Source organism: Branchiostoma lanceolatum, chromosome 12, assembly GCF_035083965.1.
Source record: "Branchiostoma lanceolatum isolate klBraLanc5 chromosome 12, klBraLanc5.hap2, whole genome shotgun sequence".
NCBI lineage: Eukaryota > Metazoa > Chordata > Leptocardii > Amphioxiformes > Branchiostomatidae > Branchiostoma > Branchiostoma lanceolatum.
The window spans coordinates 10,094,932-10,113,458 of record NC_089733.1 but is presented as its reverse complement, the minus strand read 5'-3'; the positions used below and the strand labels follow the sequence as shown (position 1 = coordinate 10,113,458).

Genomic DNA, 18,527 nt, shown 5'->3' with positions numbered 1-18,527 from the left:
TAGAACAGTTAGGCAAACGTAGGCCTGGATTTCAAACAAAATCTGCCTAACTGACAGGGCTTTAAGACAGAACATAGCAGCAGTGCCACACAGTGGCACAGAGCAAAACTGCAGCATGCCATCTTCTTACCTGATTGACTTGCTTTCTTAAATAGAAATTTCATAAGTAATATCATCAATGAACAAGTACAGAACAAGTGCATTTTGTATGTGGACACAAACATCTTAACAGTGCTGACACAAACAGATATTGAATCAGATATACCTCAAAGTCAAAACAACAAATAGTCAAAACAAATAACAACAACTTGTATTCTTCGCAGAGGTTGTCTATTAACATTTTTGCAATTTTGTTATAATGTGCTAGGGGGAGTGCTGCTACAGGGAACATTTATAGGAGCAAATACTGTAGTATCATCAAGTCACCATGCATTTTTACAGTTGTTCACATTCAACAAGCTAAAATGACAACAGTTTTCTAACACAAAAAGGTGATAAACTTGTTGACATACATAAACAGTACATCACATGTACATTTGAAGTAAAAAACAGACAGGAACCATGTAGCTAGTATTTCTGATTTGTACCATGTTGAACAGGTTTCTCCTCTTCATGTTGTGACACACGTATATCCACATGTTTGGCTGCTTGTTAGGAGAGGAATGGTAATAAAATGTATGTTAGAAAAATACTTCACGTTCCATATCTCAGTCTTTTCGGACACAAAACTGTGGACATTTAATTTTCATCTCAACAACTCTTAAGACTTAATTTTTCAGGTATAGCCTTTCGCAAGTTTTTATACCACTGGAATTTCTATAAGCGATACAAGTTATGTAGCAGAACTTGAGGCAACTTTTAAACTGTGAAATAGAATGGCTTGAATTAAAAAATGAAGGGAAGGATTGTGACAATATCAATGACAATAAAATACCCTCTTCTTCCTCTTCTGACTCGGATTCCTCTTCCTGCTGTTCCAGTACTTGTTCATCCTCCTGCACCTCAGCTTTCCTCGGCTGTTCAGGGAACTGTGCTTCCTCCCTTTCTTCTTCTTCCTCCTCCTCTTCATCATCAAAGGCCGCATTGACCAGCCCACCAACCATCATCGGCGGTGGCTCCTTGTCGGGGAAGGCATCCCGTGCCTCTTCATCGAGCTCCTCTACATCCATTGGTTCCTGTGGAAAGGCTTGTTCCACTTTGTCGTCTGCAACGAAGGGTTCATTAGCCATTTCTGGCTGCCTATCGTCAGATTCAAACGGATTTAAGGAGGCCGCGAACGGGTTTGTGGACGGTTGAGCCCACTGTGCAGGCTGGGCTTCTTCCTTTGCTTCCCAAGGAGAGATCCCGGGCTCCACGTTCCCATTGTCAGGCTGGACATTAGCATTGGCAGCAGCAGGTTCCTCGTTCTCGTCCTCAGATTCAGGTTCTGAATCCTTATTCGCAGGCACTGATTCAGACCAAGCCGGCGCTCCCCCGGCCCATGCAGGTGGCTCCCTCTGAACAGGTTCCGCCATCTCCACCATTGACGAGAATCCGACCTCCTCTGGCTCGTAATCATCGTCTACCTTGTTACCCTCGTTATCCAACTGCACGTCTCCCTCGTTAGCGTACACAGGCCGATATCCGCCTAATGACTTTAACCCCTCCTCTTCCTTAGGCCTCTGGAAACTGTACATGTCGTCATGTTGTTCCGGGGCGGAGGAGGGAGGAAGGACGTCAGGGGGCACTTTGTCCTCTTTTGGTGGACCCATGTCCTCTAAGTACTGCGCCGCGTGGGCATGGGACGTATCCATGAGGCTCACTGCCTCCTGGTTTAGAGCTACAAAGTCGTCCACGGCTGATTCCGTCATTTCTTCCTCATTCCTAGGAGCTGCATGCGTGGAAGGTCAAATAACGTGTTAGTAACTACGCATTCAATATGTACTTTCTATAAGATTAGTCATAAGATAGTGTACAATGTAGCAGATAACATGTGGGAAATGTCTGTTTGTAAATCTTGAGAAGCTATCCCTTGAATTATGTTACATATTGCTCTCTCTGATCTTAAGATGTGGTTAAGAAATTAATTTATGAAAAATGTGATTAAACAGGTAAGGTGAACACTACATGTAATTGTCTGTGCACTATGTGCACTAGTGCATCAACTTGGCATCACGATTCAACATAAGGCCACACCAATATAATTTCTTGGTTAACGGTTAATTTCTAAAACAAATTTTAGCATGAGGACATCATTAAAACAGAAGGCTGGGGTGAAAACTTGCACCTGACTCTGTTCACTCCCTGAAACTGTGTGCACCAAAGTACAGACTTGTCATGTTGATTTTCCAATCTAGCATTTTTTTTAAATTCCGTTAACCAAGAAATTAAATTGGTGTGGCCTAAGGAGAGCATTTTCTATGCACCGAATGATTACAAGCATACCAAAGGAAAAGCAACTGTCATAAACTAAAGGCAAAGATTGTAAACCTAATGTAAATGCCACAAAAATTGGACAACCGTAACAAACATAATAACAGCAAATACAAAGCAATAAATGATGTGACAAAAAGAAATGAGGAACAAAATGAAAACAGCTACTGCCAAGCATGAAGCCTCTTTGGACTCAGAACAACACAAAAACTATGACATAACAAAGAAGCTCATCACAGCCTAGGCACATTAGCATGTGGCAGGCATGAACAAAAAAAAAATATATGCCACTTTTGAAGCAGAACACTTGAACAAAATAGACTTGCAAACCAACAACAACACAAACCCATAAGAGGTAAACAATGCAAATAAAAAGAAACCTTGTAACACAATAGAAAGCACTAAAGCTGCCATTCAGCTTTGCAATCATACCTTGTAAATGAACTTGAAAAAATTGCTAATTATTTTGCAGTATTTGATGGAATACATGTATGGTGCCTTTTTAGACTTAGTTTTATTCTGTCAAATTAGAAGCAATATCATGCTTGTCAACCAATTAGATTACTTGATACAAGCTAGGCATCCAAAAACAAACAGCCAATCAGATTGTTTGTAACAAGCAAGCTAGGTTGAGAATAACCAATCACAGACAGAGATTCACACACCCTGGCGGTCAGTATGTCCCATAAAGTCATCCATGTCCGCGGTCTCAGGAGGCGGAGTGACATCTTCGGGACTGCGGTCGAAATTGATCAGGCTGGCCTCCAGCGGAGGAGGGTGGTCATCGAAAAGTTGGGGCTTCTGTGACACTGAAGGTTGGAGGACGAGTAAAATAAATACTATGCAGTCATTCAGTGCTAACATAACTAGCATTTCCATGGATGGTCTATGACAAATAAAAAGCCAATTTCTACATTTAAAGCAAAATGTAGATTATCTGCTTCTGGCAGTCTATGCAGGTAAGGTAAAACAAAAGTCCATAATATCAAACTCAGGATGACTCTACTATTAAACCCAAAACAACGGCATGAGAAGAACCAAAACTAAAACAAAATACTCATTGATAAATTTGAAAGCCATGAAATAAACACACTGATTGGAAAGGCACCAAAAAAGTAAAAATATACAATAAAGAATAAAATCCAGTTCTTAAAAGCCTTGAATAACAGAAATCTAATCACCAGCAGCAACGACTGTCACAACAAAACATTAACATCCTGGAAATCCCATCGGAGAAACTTTCATCACAAATTAGATTTCAGGCTGGCAAACATCACAAATTCCTAACATGTTGAAAAAAAGATTTTTGATGTGACATGTTTTTGTGTATGGTAATGTTGACCAAATACAGTTATCCCTTTGAAGGCCCCAACACTTTCATGGCGCCAAAAATTCTGTCTACAACATTACAGAATAATTAATTGCGCATTACGACCTCCAGAAGCACATGTCAATCTGAATTTATCATTTAGAGAGGTAATAAGATTAGGATTAGAAAAAAAAAATTCCTGCATAAATAGGACATGTTAACCAACTAGACATTTCTGAAATCGATAGCTAATGACATTTGCAGTATTTCAACATACAACTACACCATGAATGGGGAAGAAACATTTAAGCACAGCAAGTAACAACTGGTCATGACAAAAACAGGGTTGACAAAAGTGGATATCACATAGCAGCAGACCTAGGACAGGGAATACTACTAATGACATTTAAGTACAAGCAGACCATCTGAAATAAAACTGTGGCGTAAGAAAATTTTTTGCAGTGCACAAGTGTTTTCGTACAAAGAGAAGCCCTTAACAGCCCTGTAGTCCTTCTCTCTGTTGTTTGTACACAACCTATAGACCTGCAAATTTCTCGTTAAAAAAAGTAATAAGACATGTAATGCTGTAAGGTAAGCAGGAAAGCTCATGAGATATGTACATGTATGAGTGCACATACATAAAGTAAAAAGGCGGTCACTATAGTGGAGCTGCTTGCAAGAAGCTACAAAAAAGCAAACAATGTCTTCCCAAATATTGGTCAGTACACTGATTTTGTATTCGACACCGAGTTTGGTATTGGTGTTTGGTACAACCACGAGAAACAATCAACAGTTTAATAATAACCCTTATGCAAAAGGACTAAGTTTTATAAAAGCACATACATGTAGCAGCAGTATGTTGGGGGGCTTGGCTTGCTCACTTTGGGTAGTACATTGACACATGTCAAGCAGGGACCAGCTATGGTGGATGACACTAATATGGCACACTATGTAATTTGGCACAAGAATGGGATGAAAGGTGCGGTAACCTGTTTCGTCATCAGCTGTGTGGCACTCCACCGGCCCGTTAGACAGCTTTCTCGCATCAGGAGCGTCTTCCTTTTCTGGTTTGGCTGCCTTCACAACTTCTTCCATTACCACCTCTTCTACCTTTTTACCTGGATGAGCCACCTCTCCATTTACCACCTGTGCTGTCACTCTAGCATTGTCTGTGACAGAAACAGATGGCTTTGTCACTTCCTCTGGTTTCTTATCTTCCTCCACAGCCTTCTCTTTATGGTCTTCTTCCTCGGTAAGTGTCTCTGATGGTGCCACGGCCATTCCAACTTCCACAGATGTAGGTTCTTCAGGAATTCTATGGCTTATCCCTGCAATGGCTTTTGCAGGTTTTGATGCATCTTGAGTGATTTTATCTTTATCAGATGTGCCTTTGATGTCCATCCCTTCCTTCTTGCCCGATTCCTTGATGTCTGTTTCCTTCTCTTCTTTGCCCCTTTGTTGGTCATCAGGGATTACTTTCTCGTCGCTGCTATCCTTTTTCGGCTCAGCTTTTGTAGTGTCTGACTTCTTCACACCTGTCTCGGGAGATTCTTTAGCACTTGTCTCATCTTTCTCTGCCTCCTCTTTCTTTCCAGTGGTATCTGTCTCTTCTTCTGCAGGCTTTGATGCCTCCTTAGACTCTCCAGCAACATCTTCAGGATCTTCAGTCTTTTTAGACAGGTCATCTTTCTCCACCTTTGGGTCGGGGTGGTCTTTCTTGTATTCAGTTGCAGCCAGTTCCTTTAGTATCTCAGGCTCAGAGACCTCATTTTGATCTTCTGTAGACTCTTGTGGTACGGTTTCTTTATCTGTGACCTCTGAAGTTGGCTTCTCATCCTTGCTCTGACCTGACACACTGCTTAATGCTACACTTTCAGCTAGTTCCTTCTTATTGCCTTCACCTGATTTAACCTCCTCAGGCTCCTCTCCATCCCCTATCTTTGGTTCACAAACTTCCTTGTCTTTTTTGGTTGGTGGTCCTGATGCTACAATGTCTTTGATTTCTTTCTCCTCTCTTGCATCCTGCATTTGTTTGTCATCTGGTTTATCTTTGTCATCAGCGGCCTTCTTTTCTTCTTCTTTACACTTTTGTACAGGTTCCAGATCCTCTTTAATGGGATCACCATGGGGTTTAGATAATCCCTTATCTACCACAGGACCCGCCTGGTCTTCAGATCTGGTATCCTTTGATTCTGTCACAGGATTAGACTCGTCCTTTGATTGCATGGGCTGCTTAGTGTAACCTGGTAGATTACTGACCCCCTGGGATGGATCTGTTTTTTCTTGTAAAGCTGTACCTGGAACAGGCTTTGCTGTCTCTGCATCATCTGATGCTTTATCAGGGGACTCATCCAGAGTCTGTTTAGCCTGTTTAGCTTCATCTTTGACTTTTGAGTCAAGAGATTCTTTAACAGCTGGTTCTGGTGGAAGTTTAGGTTCAATGTTTACAGTTGGTTCAGATGAGACTTGAGTTTCAACTCTAGCAACTGTTTCTGGTGGTGCTTTAGCTGCTTCGTCTTTAACAACTGTTTCTGGTTGTGCTTTAGCATCATCTTTAGTGACTGTTTTTGGTGGTGCTTTAGCATCATCTTTAGCAACTGTTTCTGGTTGTGCTTTAGCATCATCTTTAGCAACTGTTTCTGGTTGTGCTTTAGCATCATCTTTAGTGACTGTTTCTGGTGGTGCTTTAGCTGCATCTTTAGCAACTGTTTCTGGCTGTGCTTTAGCATTATCTTTAGTAGCTGTTTCTGGTTGTGATTTAGCATCATCTTTAGCAACTGTTTCTGGTGGTAGTTTACCTTTATCTTTAGCAGCTGGCGGTGACTGAGACTCATCTTCACCAACTGGCTGTAGTTGTGGTTTAGTTTCAGCTTTAGCAACTGTTTCAGGTGGTACTTTAGCCTCATCTTTGACAACTGCTTCTGAAGGTTCTTTATCTTTAGCATCTGGAGCTGAAGATTTTTCTGTTTTATCTGCCTGTGACAGTTCTTTAGCTTCATTCGTAATGGCTGGTTCTGCTGTTACTGCAGCTTCACTCTTAACAGCTGATTCTGATGATTCTTTAGTTTCCTCTTTGGCTACTGCTTCAGATGTTGCTCTAGCTTCATCTTTAACAGGTGGTTGTGGCAGCTCTTTACTCTCCTGTTTAGCAGCTGCTCCAGACAGATGTTCACTCTCATCTTTAGCAGCTGGTTCTGTTGATACCTTTTCTTCCTTTTTATTAGGTGTTTCTGATGGCGACTTAGCTTTATCTTTAGCATCTGGTTGTGATACAAGTACATCTTTACCTTGATCTTTTACACCTGCTTCTAAAGGTTCTTTTTCTTCATCCTGAGCAGATGGCTCTGATGAGACTGTAGCTGGCTCATCCCTTACAGCTATGTCAGATGCTTCTTTACTTTTGTCTTTTGCAGCTGGTTCTGATGGTGTCTTATCTACACCTTTTTCAGATGGATCTGATGGTGCCTTATCTACATCTTTACCAGCTGGCTCTAATGGTGCCTTCTGTGCATCATTACCAGCTGGTTCTGATGTCACCGTATCAAGACCTTTAGCAGTTGGCTCTGATGGTGCCTTCTCTACGCCTTTAGCAGCTGGTTCTTCTGCTGCCTTATCTACACCTTTAGCAGCTGGTCCTGAGGGTTCCTTTTCTACACCTTTAGCAGCTGGTTCTTCTGCTGCCTTATCTACACCTTTAGCAGCTGGTTCTTCTGCTACCTTATCTACACCTTTAGCAGCTGGTTCTTCTGCTGCCTTATCTACACCTTTAGCAGCTGGTTCTGATGGTGTCTTGCCTACACCTTTAGCATCTGGTTCTGATGGTGTCTTGCCTACACCTTTAGCATCTGGTTCTAATGGTGCCTTATCTACACCTTTAGCAGCTGATTCTGATGGTGCTTTATCAACGTCTTTAGCAGTTGGTTCTGATGGTGCCTTCTCTACACCTTTAGCAGTTGGTTCTGATGGTGCCCTATCCACATCTTTAGCAGTTGGTTCTGATGGTACCTTCTCTACACCTTTAGTTACTGGTTTAGGTGGTAATTTAGCCTCATCTTTAACAGCTGTGCCTGAAGGTTTTTCAGCTTTATCTTTATCTTTAGCGGCCCCATCTTCAACAGCTTCATTATGGTCTGCTGGTTCTGATGGCACTTTACCTACATCTTTAGCACATACTTCTGGTGGCTGTTTTTCTTCCTCTCTATGAGCTGGTTCTGATGGTGCCTTAGCTTTGTCCTTAGCAGCTGGTTGAACTTTATCTTTACCTCCATCAGATGGTTCTGAGGGTGCTGCCTTACCTTCATCTTTATCATCTGTTGGTAATGCTTCTTTCACTTCATCTTTACCAGCTGGTTTCGTTGGTTCTTTAGGTTTATCTTGACAAGTTGCTTCTGGTGGCTTGTTGGGCCCATCTTTGATAGCTGGTTTTTCAGCTTCATCTTTGAAGAATATGTCAGATGACTGTTTATCATCTTTAACAGATGGTTTTGATAACACCTGAGCTTCATCTTTTACAGCTATTTCCGGTGATTCCTTAGCTTCATTTTTTACAGCTGGCCCTTGTGATTGTTTAGCTTCATCTTTGACAGCTGGTTCTGGTGGTTGTTTAGTGTCATCTTTAACAGTCAGTTCTGTTGATTGTTTAGCTATTTCTAAAGATTTCTTAGAATCATCTTTGACAGCTGGCTCTGGTGATTGGTTAGCTTCATCTTTAACAGCTGGTTCTGGCAATTGCTTGGCTTCATCTTTAACAGCCAGTTGTGCTGATTGTTTAGTGTCATCTTTAACAGCTGGTTTCAATGGTTCTTTAGGCCCATCTGTAACAACAGGATTTGAATCTACATCAGTTTCAACAACAGCTCCAGATGCTACTTTAACTGCCTGTTCCACCTTTCCTGATATTGGCTGTGTTCCAGACTCATGTGTCGTTATTACCTCCCCTTTCTTTTCTACTTTAGGCTCTGATTCTTTGCCTTCATCAGATTTGCTTAATGACTTGTCTTCTTTCTCAGCTTCTGGTCTGCAAGTAGGAGACGCTACCTGGCTTTGTTTATCTGGAGTTGGCTCAGAGTTCTTAGACGTAGACTCAGGCTTGGCGTCTGAAACTGTTGCTGTGTTCTGTTTAGGACTCTCTTGCTTTTGTGGGTTGTCTTCCAGTCCAGCTGGTAATGTTACTATTACTGAAGCATCCTTTGTTTTTAACTCTTGGGATTTCTCAGAAATGGGTGTGTCAGCGCCTACTGACGATTCACGACTTCCATCTACCTTTGATGCACCCGTAGTTATTTTAGGCTCATCAGGAATGATCTTTGTCTCTCCACTAGGAATCTCATTAGCCGCTGACATCTCCTGTTTCCCATGTGTTTCTTCTGATTTATTAAGGCTTTCTGAGATTGGCACTGCCTTGTCATCTGTTTTAAGTGCTTTGTCTTTACTACTTTCCACTTCCTCCAATGCTGTAGTTCCCTTGTCTTTCTCTTCCCTGTGCTCTTCCTTGCCCTCTGATGGCGTGGGATTCTCAGCATCCTTGCTGTCTTGCGTAGGCACTTTCTCTGGTTCAATTTTGTCCGAGTCAGCAACATTTGTAACGCCTGACTTGGGTGCAGACAAGCTGACTTTCTCATCATCTGTGATATTGGCAACACTGGTTGTAACGTTAGGTTTCTTGTCTATCAAATCTTCTGCAGTATCTACATGGCTTTGACCTTCACCTGAAAAACGGTTTGAAGGGGAAGATCTTTGTTCATCGGCGACAGCTGTACTTTTTTGCGTAGCAACAATCACGTTTTCAGAAATAGGATCTTTATGAGTGGTGACAGGGGTATCAGCGTTCTCATTCATGTCCTTTGCATCACCGGCTTGGACCTTGGTGCTGGCATCACCTTGGTGAACGCGTTTGGCGTTCAGTGTCGAGGGCTGCGATTCTTCCTGCCGCTGTGGAGCGGACGTGGAAGAGCGCTGACCGACGTTGTCCACGGTAGCAGCAGGTTTGACGCGTGCATTGTCCGTTTCTTCCTCTCCCTTCTGATTTCCCTGTCCGTCTGTCTCACTCTGCATGGCACCAATGTTTGCATTCACCTCTTTTTCACTGACACTACCTGCTAACAGTAAACAGATGCCCAATGTTGCATACCCTCAATCAGTAACCATCTAGATATTTGCTCTAAGAGACGTCATCTACAATATATGCAAATCTGTAATAAAAATAGGTGCTGAAATGCATTATTCAAATGGAATCTACATACTAACGTTACAGTCAAGCTTGCCCTAAAAATACTGCCACAAGTTCTATTGTAGTGCCTAATTGCAGTAATCAGCAGCAAAGCAGTGGTGAAGCATGTATGTTCTAAGTATCCTCATTATATGTGAAGTACGCAGTTTCTAAATCTAAGTATCCTAATCATGTGTCATCTACAGACAAGTGAGGTCTCAACAAGGTACCAAAAATATCTCTGTATGCTACTCGAGCTAAAACGGGATCCTGCTTTGTCCTTATGTGAAGATAGAAATGTCAGCAAAGCACTAGACGGCAAGCAGACTGTGGTGGCTGTATGCTACATAAGGAAAAGAAACCTTTAGTAGAGGAGTGTAGAGCATCTGTAGCAGCAATTTCCAAAGTTTCAGCTCCCTCCATGCTTTCCTTCGGTCCTTGTTTTTCAAGGACGTCAGGTTTTCCAGGCACTGACAGCATGATAGTAAGAAATACAAGAAGAGAAGAAGACAACAGTCCTGGTCACTTTGCTTTGAACAGGTCATTTCAAGGAATAGAGATATCCACTTAATTTCCCTTCTACATTGTAAGTGAATTGACATGAAATATCAATATAAATTTGAGTTCCTATCACTGACAAAACGAATAAATGCATTCTACCTTGTTTCAATGGCTTCTTTTTATATATTCTGAACTACACTACAGAATTTTGATAATTCAATGTTTTCAAAACTTTGCTGTATAATTTGATACCAGAAAAGTGAAATGAAATGGTTTCATTTGAAATCCGAACATTATAGATTGATGGGCATGTAATGCTCATTCAATGCTCTGTAAATATATATATCGATATGCATCATTTCAATATTCCTGATAGTGGAGATTAAATAATGCTCTACATATCATGTATGATGATCTGTCAAAACAATGTGACCAGTCATCAAATAAAAGACAGTTTTTGTACCAGGGGCCGTACATGTAAGGGTGTAATATCATACCAAGAAATTTGGAAGGTTATAACATCTTTATATATTCTACTTAACACCGTAAAGATGATGCCATCCACACGATCATATTATAGCAGAACAATTGGCTTTTCAGCACCATGGTCATCAACACATCCCTTACAATAATTCTCTATTTGCTGAAGGCTGTGGTTACAGAAAAGTTTTAACCAGAAGGACAATCAAAATTACAATTGGAATTACAATGGAAATTACAATTAACCAGCATCAAACCATGTGATATGCAATAAGATCAGACTCTTGCTTCATATATGAAACAAGTTATGAAAATGTCATTCTTATAGATGTAATATGGCTTCTTGATAACACATTATCATGCATCCAATATAGAAATTTAAGTGTGGTATCTGTTTAATATTGTGCTACTTGATGATTATGATACAGTTTCTTATATCCCTCAATAGTGAGTTTTGCTTCATGAATCACAACATTGCCCTCCTATATCAGTATACCATAAGTATTAGAGCTAAACCCCACAGAGAGTTATTTCCCAGGTACATTATCACCACTGGGGTGATAGACTTACAAAGCCTTGCCGTTTCTTTAATCAAACTTCAATTGCTTCCAGAACCCCAAGGGTGCAGCTTGTGATATCTGATATGGGCCTTGCATATTGAGATATTTCTTTATTTCACTTCTGACACAAAGGAGAATGATGTTTTCTTTGATTACTTTGATCATATAATTAATGACTTAAGAGAGAACCCTGAAGATAACTCTATTTTTTTTGTATTTCAGAATTATTCATATGTAAAGATCAAAAGTAGCTGTAACTGTACATGTAGATGCTACATGAATATTCTAGTAACTTCAAGCAATTCAAAATTCAAGGAACACAATTTTATTTTCAATTAGTGCTTGATGTAAAACATTTTATACCTAGATCTTTCCCTAGTTTAGATTTCTTTATGGCTGTCGGTATCAAACCCTAACATATTTGTTGGCAAAATCAATCTCATTGAAGATGGAGTTTAATTTACAAAAAAATCACAGCAAATTCACATTGAAAAATATCTTTCGATGATAAATACTGTTAAACTATTTCAATCAAACCTATGCAGAATTGAAAGAAAACAAAATGCGAACCTCCATTGAAGAATAGAAGCTTCTAGAATTTTATCATTGGTTCTTTTTTTACATTTTTTTCTAGAATTTTTCAATTGGTTGCATTTAGTAGTTTGTTGACTTACATGTGTGCGGACGATGTTCGAATTCACTGCAACAAATATATGGTAGAAAACATTCATTCCATTGAAGAATAGAAGCTTCTAGAATTTTACCATTGGTTCTTTTTTTACCATATTTTCTAGAATTTTTCCATTGGCTGCATTAGTAGTTTGTTGACTTACATGTGTGCGGACGATGTTCGAATTCACTGCAACAAATATATGGTAGAAAACATTCATTCCATTGAAGAATAGAAGCTTCTAGAATTTTACCATTGGTTCTTTTTTTACCATATTTTCTAGAATTTTTCCATTGGCTGCATTAGTAGTTTGTTGACTTACATGTGTGCGGACGATGTTCGAATTCACTGCAACAAATATATGGTAGAAAACATTCATTCCATTGAAGAATAGAAGCTTCTAGAATTTTACCATTGGTTCTTTTTTTACCATATTTTCTAGAATTTTTCCATTGGCTGCATTAGTAGTTTGTTGACTTACATGTGTGCGGACGATGTTCGAATTCACTGCAACAAATATATGGTAGAAAATATTCATTCCATTGAAGAATAGAAGCTTCTAGAATTTTACCATTGGTTCTTTTTTTACCATATTTTCTAGAATTTTTCCATTGGCTGCATTAGTAGTTTGTTGACTTACATGTGTTCGGACGATGTTCGAATTCACTGCAACAAATATATGGTAGAAAACATTCTCAAACTTAATGTTTTTGGACAAAAAATGGTGACTGTAACGAATTGATGCTTGGCATCTGCAGCTATTCAAAATATCACTGCACTATTATAAGCATGGATTTTGCCATGGGAATTCCACAGAGTAAACCGAATCTGAAAAGACAAAAATGTCAGAGGAATATCTGGGAATTTATCATCGAGACACAGTGGCAAACTGCTTGCAGGTTTTATTACTGACATAGTTCAATCAAAATATTTATTGCTTCAGCAAAATTGATCCCTCAGACCATGACAATGAAACCTGTTGTAAAAACAGTGCACTTAAAAGTGGCATGGTAAAATTCATTAAGTGATACCAATATTCCATAAAAAAAAGAGTAGTTTTAGCACCAATTCGAAAAATTATAAATCATTTTGTAAGAACTTTGAGGTACATGGATTGAGAAATAGTTATTGCTATCTTACTATCAATGCCATGTAATTAAGTTTGCAAGGCTTCAAACCCGCTTTGGACCCTCTCAGGGATTTCCCTTCTGACAGTGATTGCTGAAATTTAATGAAATCATTTCCATGGGATTTAAATGTTGTCATGTATTACATCAAATTAATAAACATGGCATACAATACAGGCAAAAATATTTGTAAAGTCATGAAACTCTAACAGTGTTTTTGAAGTCCATTTTCACATCATAGACTACCAGCGCAGCTAGAGACTGACAAAAACATGACATCAGCCGTCCAGTAATTGGTTTCCAAGATGGTTGCTCATTTGCATGAAGGCTAGACAGTACAGGCAAGGATGGGACTATCTGGAACATTTGCCAAGCCCAAAAAACTATCAACGCTTCAGGCATAAACGTATTGCAGTTAAGTCCTTTGTCAATTCAACTGAATTTCAACGCTTCATAAGCTAAGCAATCGCCAGAAAGGATGTCAATTTACCTATGGAATCATCCGAGAGAAATTATGGACAAAAATGGCAATATAATGAGGACCGGTAGACAGTAAAGGTGTCCCCCTTAATAACACGCCCATTCAGACAAGGAATCACATCAAATGATATGTAAACCTACTTACCGACGGAATCCAAGCTTCCAAATTACAATATGACGGAATGTGCCGCCGCTAGACGGGAATACTCCTGTGGATATGAAGGTTGGGCTTGATGGGAACGCTAACTGGAAGATGATAGAGTGGGCTAGCTGTCTACACTCAATGTGTGAAGTCTACTGCGCAGTTCTCGACGTTGGTCAAAACGATACGCTCCGACCAGACGTAATCAGTCAAACGATAAGAGTACCTACATTACTTCATTCCACGAGCAATGTGTAGATCACCGATAAGGCCAATGTCTTTCAACGGGTATGAAAAGATGAGAGAATGCCTCCTGCATGCATGATGTAATATGTTTTCAACAAGAACGTACGGTACCTACCGACAGCCAAAGTGGGCCAAACTGGCTTTCGGATTCCCAGCAGCCACAATTCGAAGATGACAAAAACACCGTACGTACGTCAAACGAGTATCGGTAATCAGATTGAACTCATTTGTTGACCCAAAAATGCAGCAGTGAAAATCTCTTCTATCGGTTGCTTGCAGAGGGCTTAGCACACCAGCAATTCAATTACATGGAGTAGAGTAGTGTAAGGAAGCCATGTAACAAGCATCAGGCAGTAAGTAAAGCTACATGAGACACTCTAAACATTTCCAATCTCAAAAACTAGCTATTACCGTTCCAACATATGTGCAGAGTGTTAGAAAATACATGTAGTTATGTGTACATGTATGTGAAAGGAGTAAAATGACCTACATTTGAGCTCCCAGGAAGAAGTGCATTACAAAAACAACCTGTCACGGGACCACGCCATTCCTGGCGTTCGCCGCTAGAATATAGAGCAGACGGTTCCATCTAACATCATCTTATGCAAAGTCATGGATGGGTTAGATGAAATAGGTCTTTCCAAGCTATTGGATCCTTAGGTTTTGAGGTACTCAAATAAAAGTATTATCATTATTTTTTCGAGAAAGACTGCGATCCGACTAGGTGATACAAATTTAACTCCACCAAAACCAATTGAAAAAGATGACTTTTTTTCCCAAGCCTAGATATGTGGCAGAAAAACTTATCCAGAACTATAAATATTAAACTAGTCTAGTGTACCGGAGGGTCAAGGCATATGAACTTGACTCAAAAATCAATGATCTTTGTCTGAGATTTGATCTATTGCCATTGAAAGTAAAACTACATAAAAATGAAAAGCTGAGACATACTCGTCAGACATAAATTACAAATTCCATCAAATATCCCATTAAAAAGCACCAAACTTTGGATTAAGCCCAAAAATTAACACACAATACAGAAATAGATGTTTCCCCCTCTGTATCAAAATGCATGTCTCATCTGCAGTATAATACATAAATCTACCATGAGTTTTTATAGCTATTCGCAAGTCACCCGCCTATAAAGAACCGTGTCACCCCATACAGGTCCTATCAATTTTTGCAAGTCTGATCACCCTTAGCTTTACACCCCGAGTTACTCAAGGGTAACATATAACTGAAGGTGTCAATAGCATGCAGCTAGGGCAATTCGGTATTGTTAAGTCCTACGTTATCTGACAGGGAGTTGCCTAAAAAATGGCGCTCTTGAGTAATGATGGTATTTGTTACATTCCCCGTGGCTTCCTGTAGGAACCATGAGTCACAGAACCTTCTAGAACGCAACGGTTGGTGCATAACAATGATCTTCGCCCGGAACCGATTGATTCCAACAGTCTGGCCATCTGGCTGACACAGTAAAAATTGAGTGGAGGATATACATCTGAACATGGAAGTGAGTTTAACCAAAGCATTAAAGGCATCTAGAGCATTTTATGAGGCTTGAAACTTGAATAAGAAACTCCAATTTCTAGTCATTCCAACACATAGCATAGTTTCAATAACACTATACCATTGCATATTGACATTAAAGGAGCAAATATACGAAGTCGTTGTGTGGTGAGAACTGATAGAAAATCCAAGCCCTAATAGACTGATCCTGACTGTCCATTACAATTAGCAGTTTGACCAATGACAGAGTGACTGCATGTCCGTCAAATATTTGCATTTTATGTTTTAATTTTGCATTTCTACGTTTTGAGGGAGGTGGGCGGGGATATGGTATCAGTCTATTTACACTAGGCACGTGAAACTAAAAGATCACTGTGTAGCTTATTTTTGTGCAGCTTTGGAGCACTTTTGATAAGAAATTCGCAAGCAAATGTGGTAAACAGTGGTATTGAATGTCAATTTCATTAAGATTACAGCAACTAGAATATTTCAAGCTTTCAAGCCTTATAGAATGCTCTGGGTGCCTTTAAGATGATACAATACATTGTATGTCTGCAAAGGACTGAGTTTCGGAGTTTCAGACATTTAATGTTTAGTTTGGTTTAGAAATATTCGTAAATGGGAGACTAAAATCACTAACAACAAAATCAATGATAGTGTGAGTGTGATAGCATATGGTTAGAATTGTGTCTAAATGTCATCTTTCACATTGCTTCGAAGTTTTGCAATATTTTAGATAAAACATGAATAATTCAATTGCTCTTAGACATTGAGTAAGATGTAATGTTCGGAAAGAGAGAGAAGAGCAATATGTGGGCCAATACATAGATGTGTTTTATGTGTCTGGGTCTGTCTGAGATTGCTTTGTGGCCCCATTGGACCAAACAGCACCATACCCAATAATCGTTGTCCCAGAAACTAATTCCAAGGCATGCTCAATAGTACCAACCATAAGCAATAAAAGCATGGCCCACAAGTGTAGTTTAAGGTATTATATAGATTAAAGTAGTGGGAAGTACACACGTCAGTCTTTCTCATAATGGGCACACTGTCTGGGATGGTTGTTTAACCTTCTCCCTGCTACCTAACTCTGTAACCAATAGGGAATTGGGTACCAAATGGCTACTTCAGAGTTAGTTAAAATCCTCCCACACCATAATTGATGTATAGGGTGGTGCCCATCTCCGTTTCATAGCCCTGGGGCCACACTGTGGTGCAATCACTGCAGCAGGGGGCTAGTCCACTGGCAGTGGAGTGTGTTTAACTTCCATACTGTTTCATAAGTATGTACCATTTTTATAAAGTCTTTGGTCTGACTCAATGCGCCTCTTGTCCAGAGGTGCCCTACCTGGGGCTTGAACCCCAGTCCTTCTGGTCCAAGTAATTTGAACCAGATGTGGCAGAGTAGCAAAGGCGCAGACCACTACACCACAGGGACACCCCTGGCTACTTCAGAGTACTAAACAATTATAATACATGTAGTTGGCTTCCTCCTGACAGCAAACTTGAGTCAAGTCAGTTTTGAGTGTCGGCTGCTTTGAAAATTTTACTTCGCAGATTTTTTTTTGATATCGAAAGAAAAAAAAGTAGTATCAAGAAGACAAGCAATGTCAAAGCTCAAATGAAAGCAATTTAACAATGTTGACAATAACTTATAGGTAGAACACAATTCCAGAACTTTTAAACTAAAATCAGTTGTATGTCTAACATATAAAATAAAACTAGTTGTCTAAAGAGTACCTTCTTGGTAGGTAAAGATAGTCCCACAACCTTTTTGAGGCTGGCAGTGGGTTATCATTATCCACTGTGTCTAGGGCATGGTATTGGAAGGCCTATCCTACCCACCGTCTTCTCAGTAGAGGGCTAGGGAAAACCCAAAGAAGGCCCTGGGAAATAATTTTCAGAGGAAAAGTCACATGATGTATGCCTTCAGTGCTAGAACTGTGACCGACTTATAATGGGATCAGTTTGTGATAAAAATCTGGAAATTGTGCCAGACAGGTGACCTTAAACAGACGCCATGTCGGACCGAGGGTGCCTGAGTTCAAGTTCAAATCCTGCCCTCAATCCACAGATACATTGTAACCATGACCCACATTAGGGGTGGATACCGGTTCGGCTTAATATTCCAAGTCCAAATTTAGGTACAGAGATTAGGTTCAGATCCAGACCTGAACCTGGACCTGATCCTGTCCAGTTGATGTTTTGTTTCATTAGACCAATATCAAGCATAGAGAATTAATACTGACACACACAACTATACAAATTTCTTGGTGTGAAGACTTTCAACATAAACCAGTGTTTGATATTCAACTGTTGTACTTATAGATGCCTTTTTTGTCAGAGGGGAGACTCAACACATTATTTATCAAACAAAATAGAAAAATATATTTTGTACTTTGTTTTTTACACTCAGATCTAGATTTTTGGCTTTCACGTTTTTTGGACTCGGTTCTTGGATGTTATTAAGGTCCGAATCAGGTCCAGCGAACCGGTATCCACCCCTAACCCACATGCATCATAGACATCAATGTTTCACTCTTCCTTTAATTCATAGATTCCTCTTCGAATCCCAATATGAATGCAATAGGTTCTTTGGTTAGAATGAAAGGTAGCAAGAATATCAGAGTATATTTCTTAACTGGACTTAAAAATAACTATTTTTTTGTAAGCTTTCATCCAAAATTTACAGTAAGGGTGTGGATGTTTTTAAAATGTTGTAACATTGTGTCAATTTCAGTTAAATTCGAAATATTTGTTTTCATCGCATCATACCAATAACACAACCTTCTAGGCAAAGGTAATAACAAATATTATGCAAAACAACTGTTTCTGACAGCTGTAGCTACTTAGTATTCAGTTGCCTTGCCTGTCATTTGTCTG

At 39.8% G+C, this 18,527-nt stretch overlaps 1 protein-coding gene across 1 annotated transcript in view; it reads right to left on the bottom strand.

Annotated features, from left to right (window-relative positions):
* Window positions 1-18,527, bottom strand: part of LOC136445737 (microtubule-associated protein 2-like) — a 79,034-nt gene that overhangs the window by 31,888 nt on the left and 28,619 nt on the right. Inside the window, exons 3-7 of the mRNA XM_066443871.1 lie at window positions 10,292-10,399; window positions 4,711-9,819; window positions 3,078-3,221; window positions 935-1,870; window positions 588-644 (exon numbers count right to left, since the gene is read on the bottom strand). Of these exons, the coding sequence (XP_066299968.1) occupies window positions 588-644; window positions 935-1,870; window positions 3,078-3,221; window positions 4,711-9,819; window positions 10,292-10,399 (6,354 nt within the window). The remainder of the gene's footprint in view (window positions 1-587; window positions 645-934; window positions 1,871-3,077; window positions 3,222-4,710; window positions 9,820-10,291; window positions 10,400-18,527) is intronic.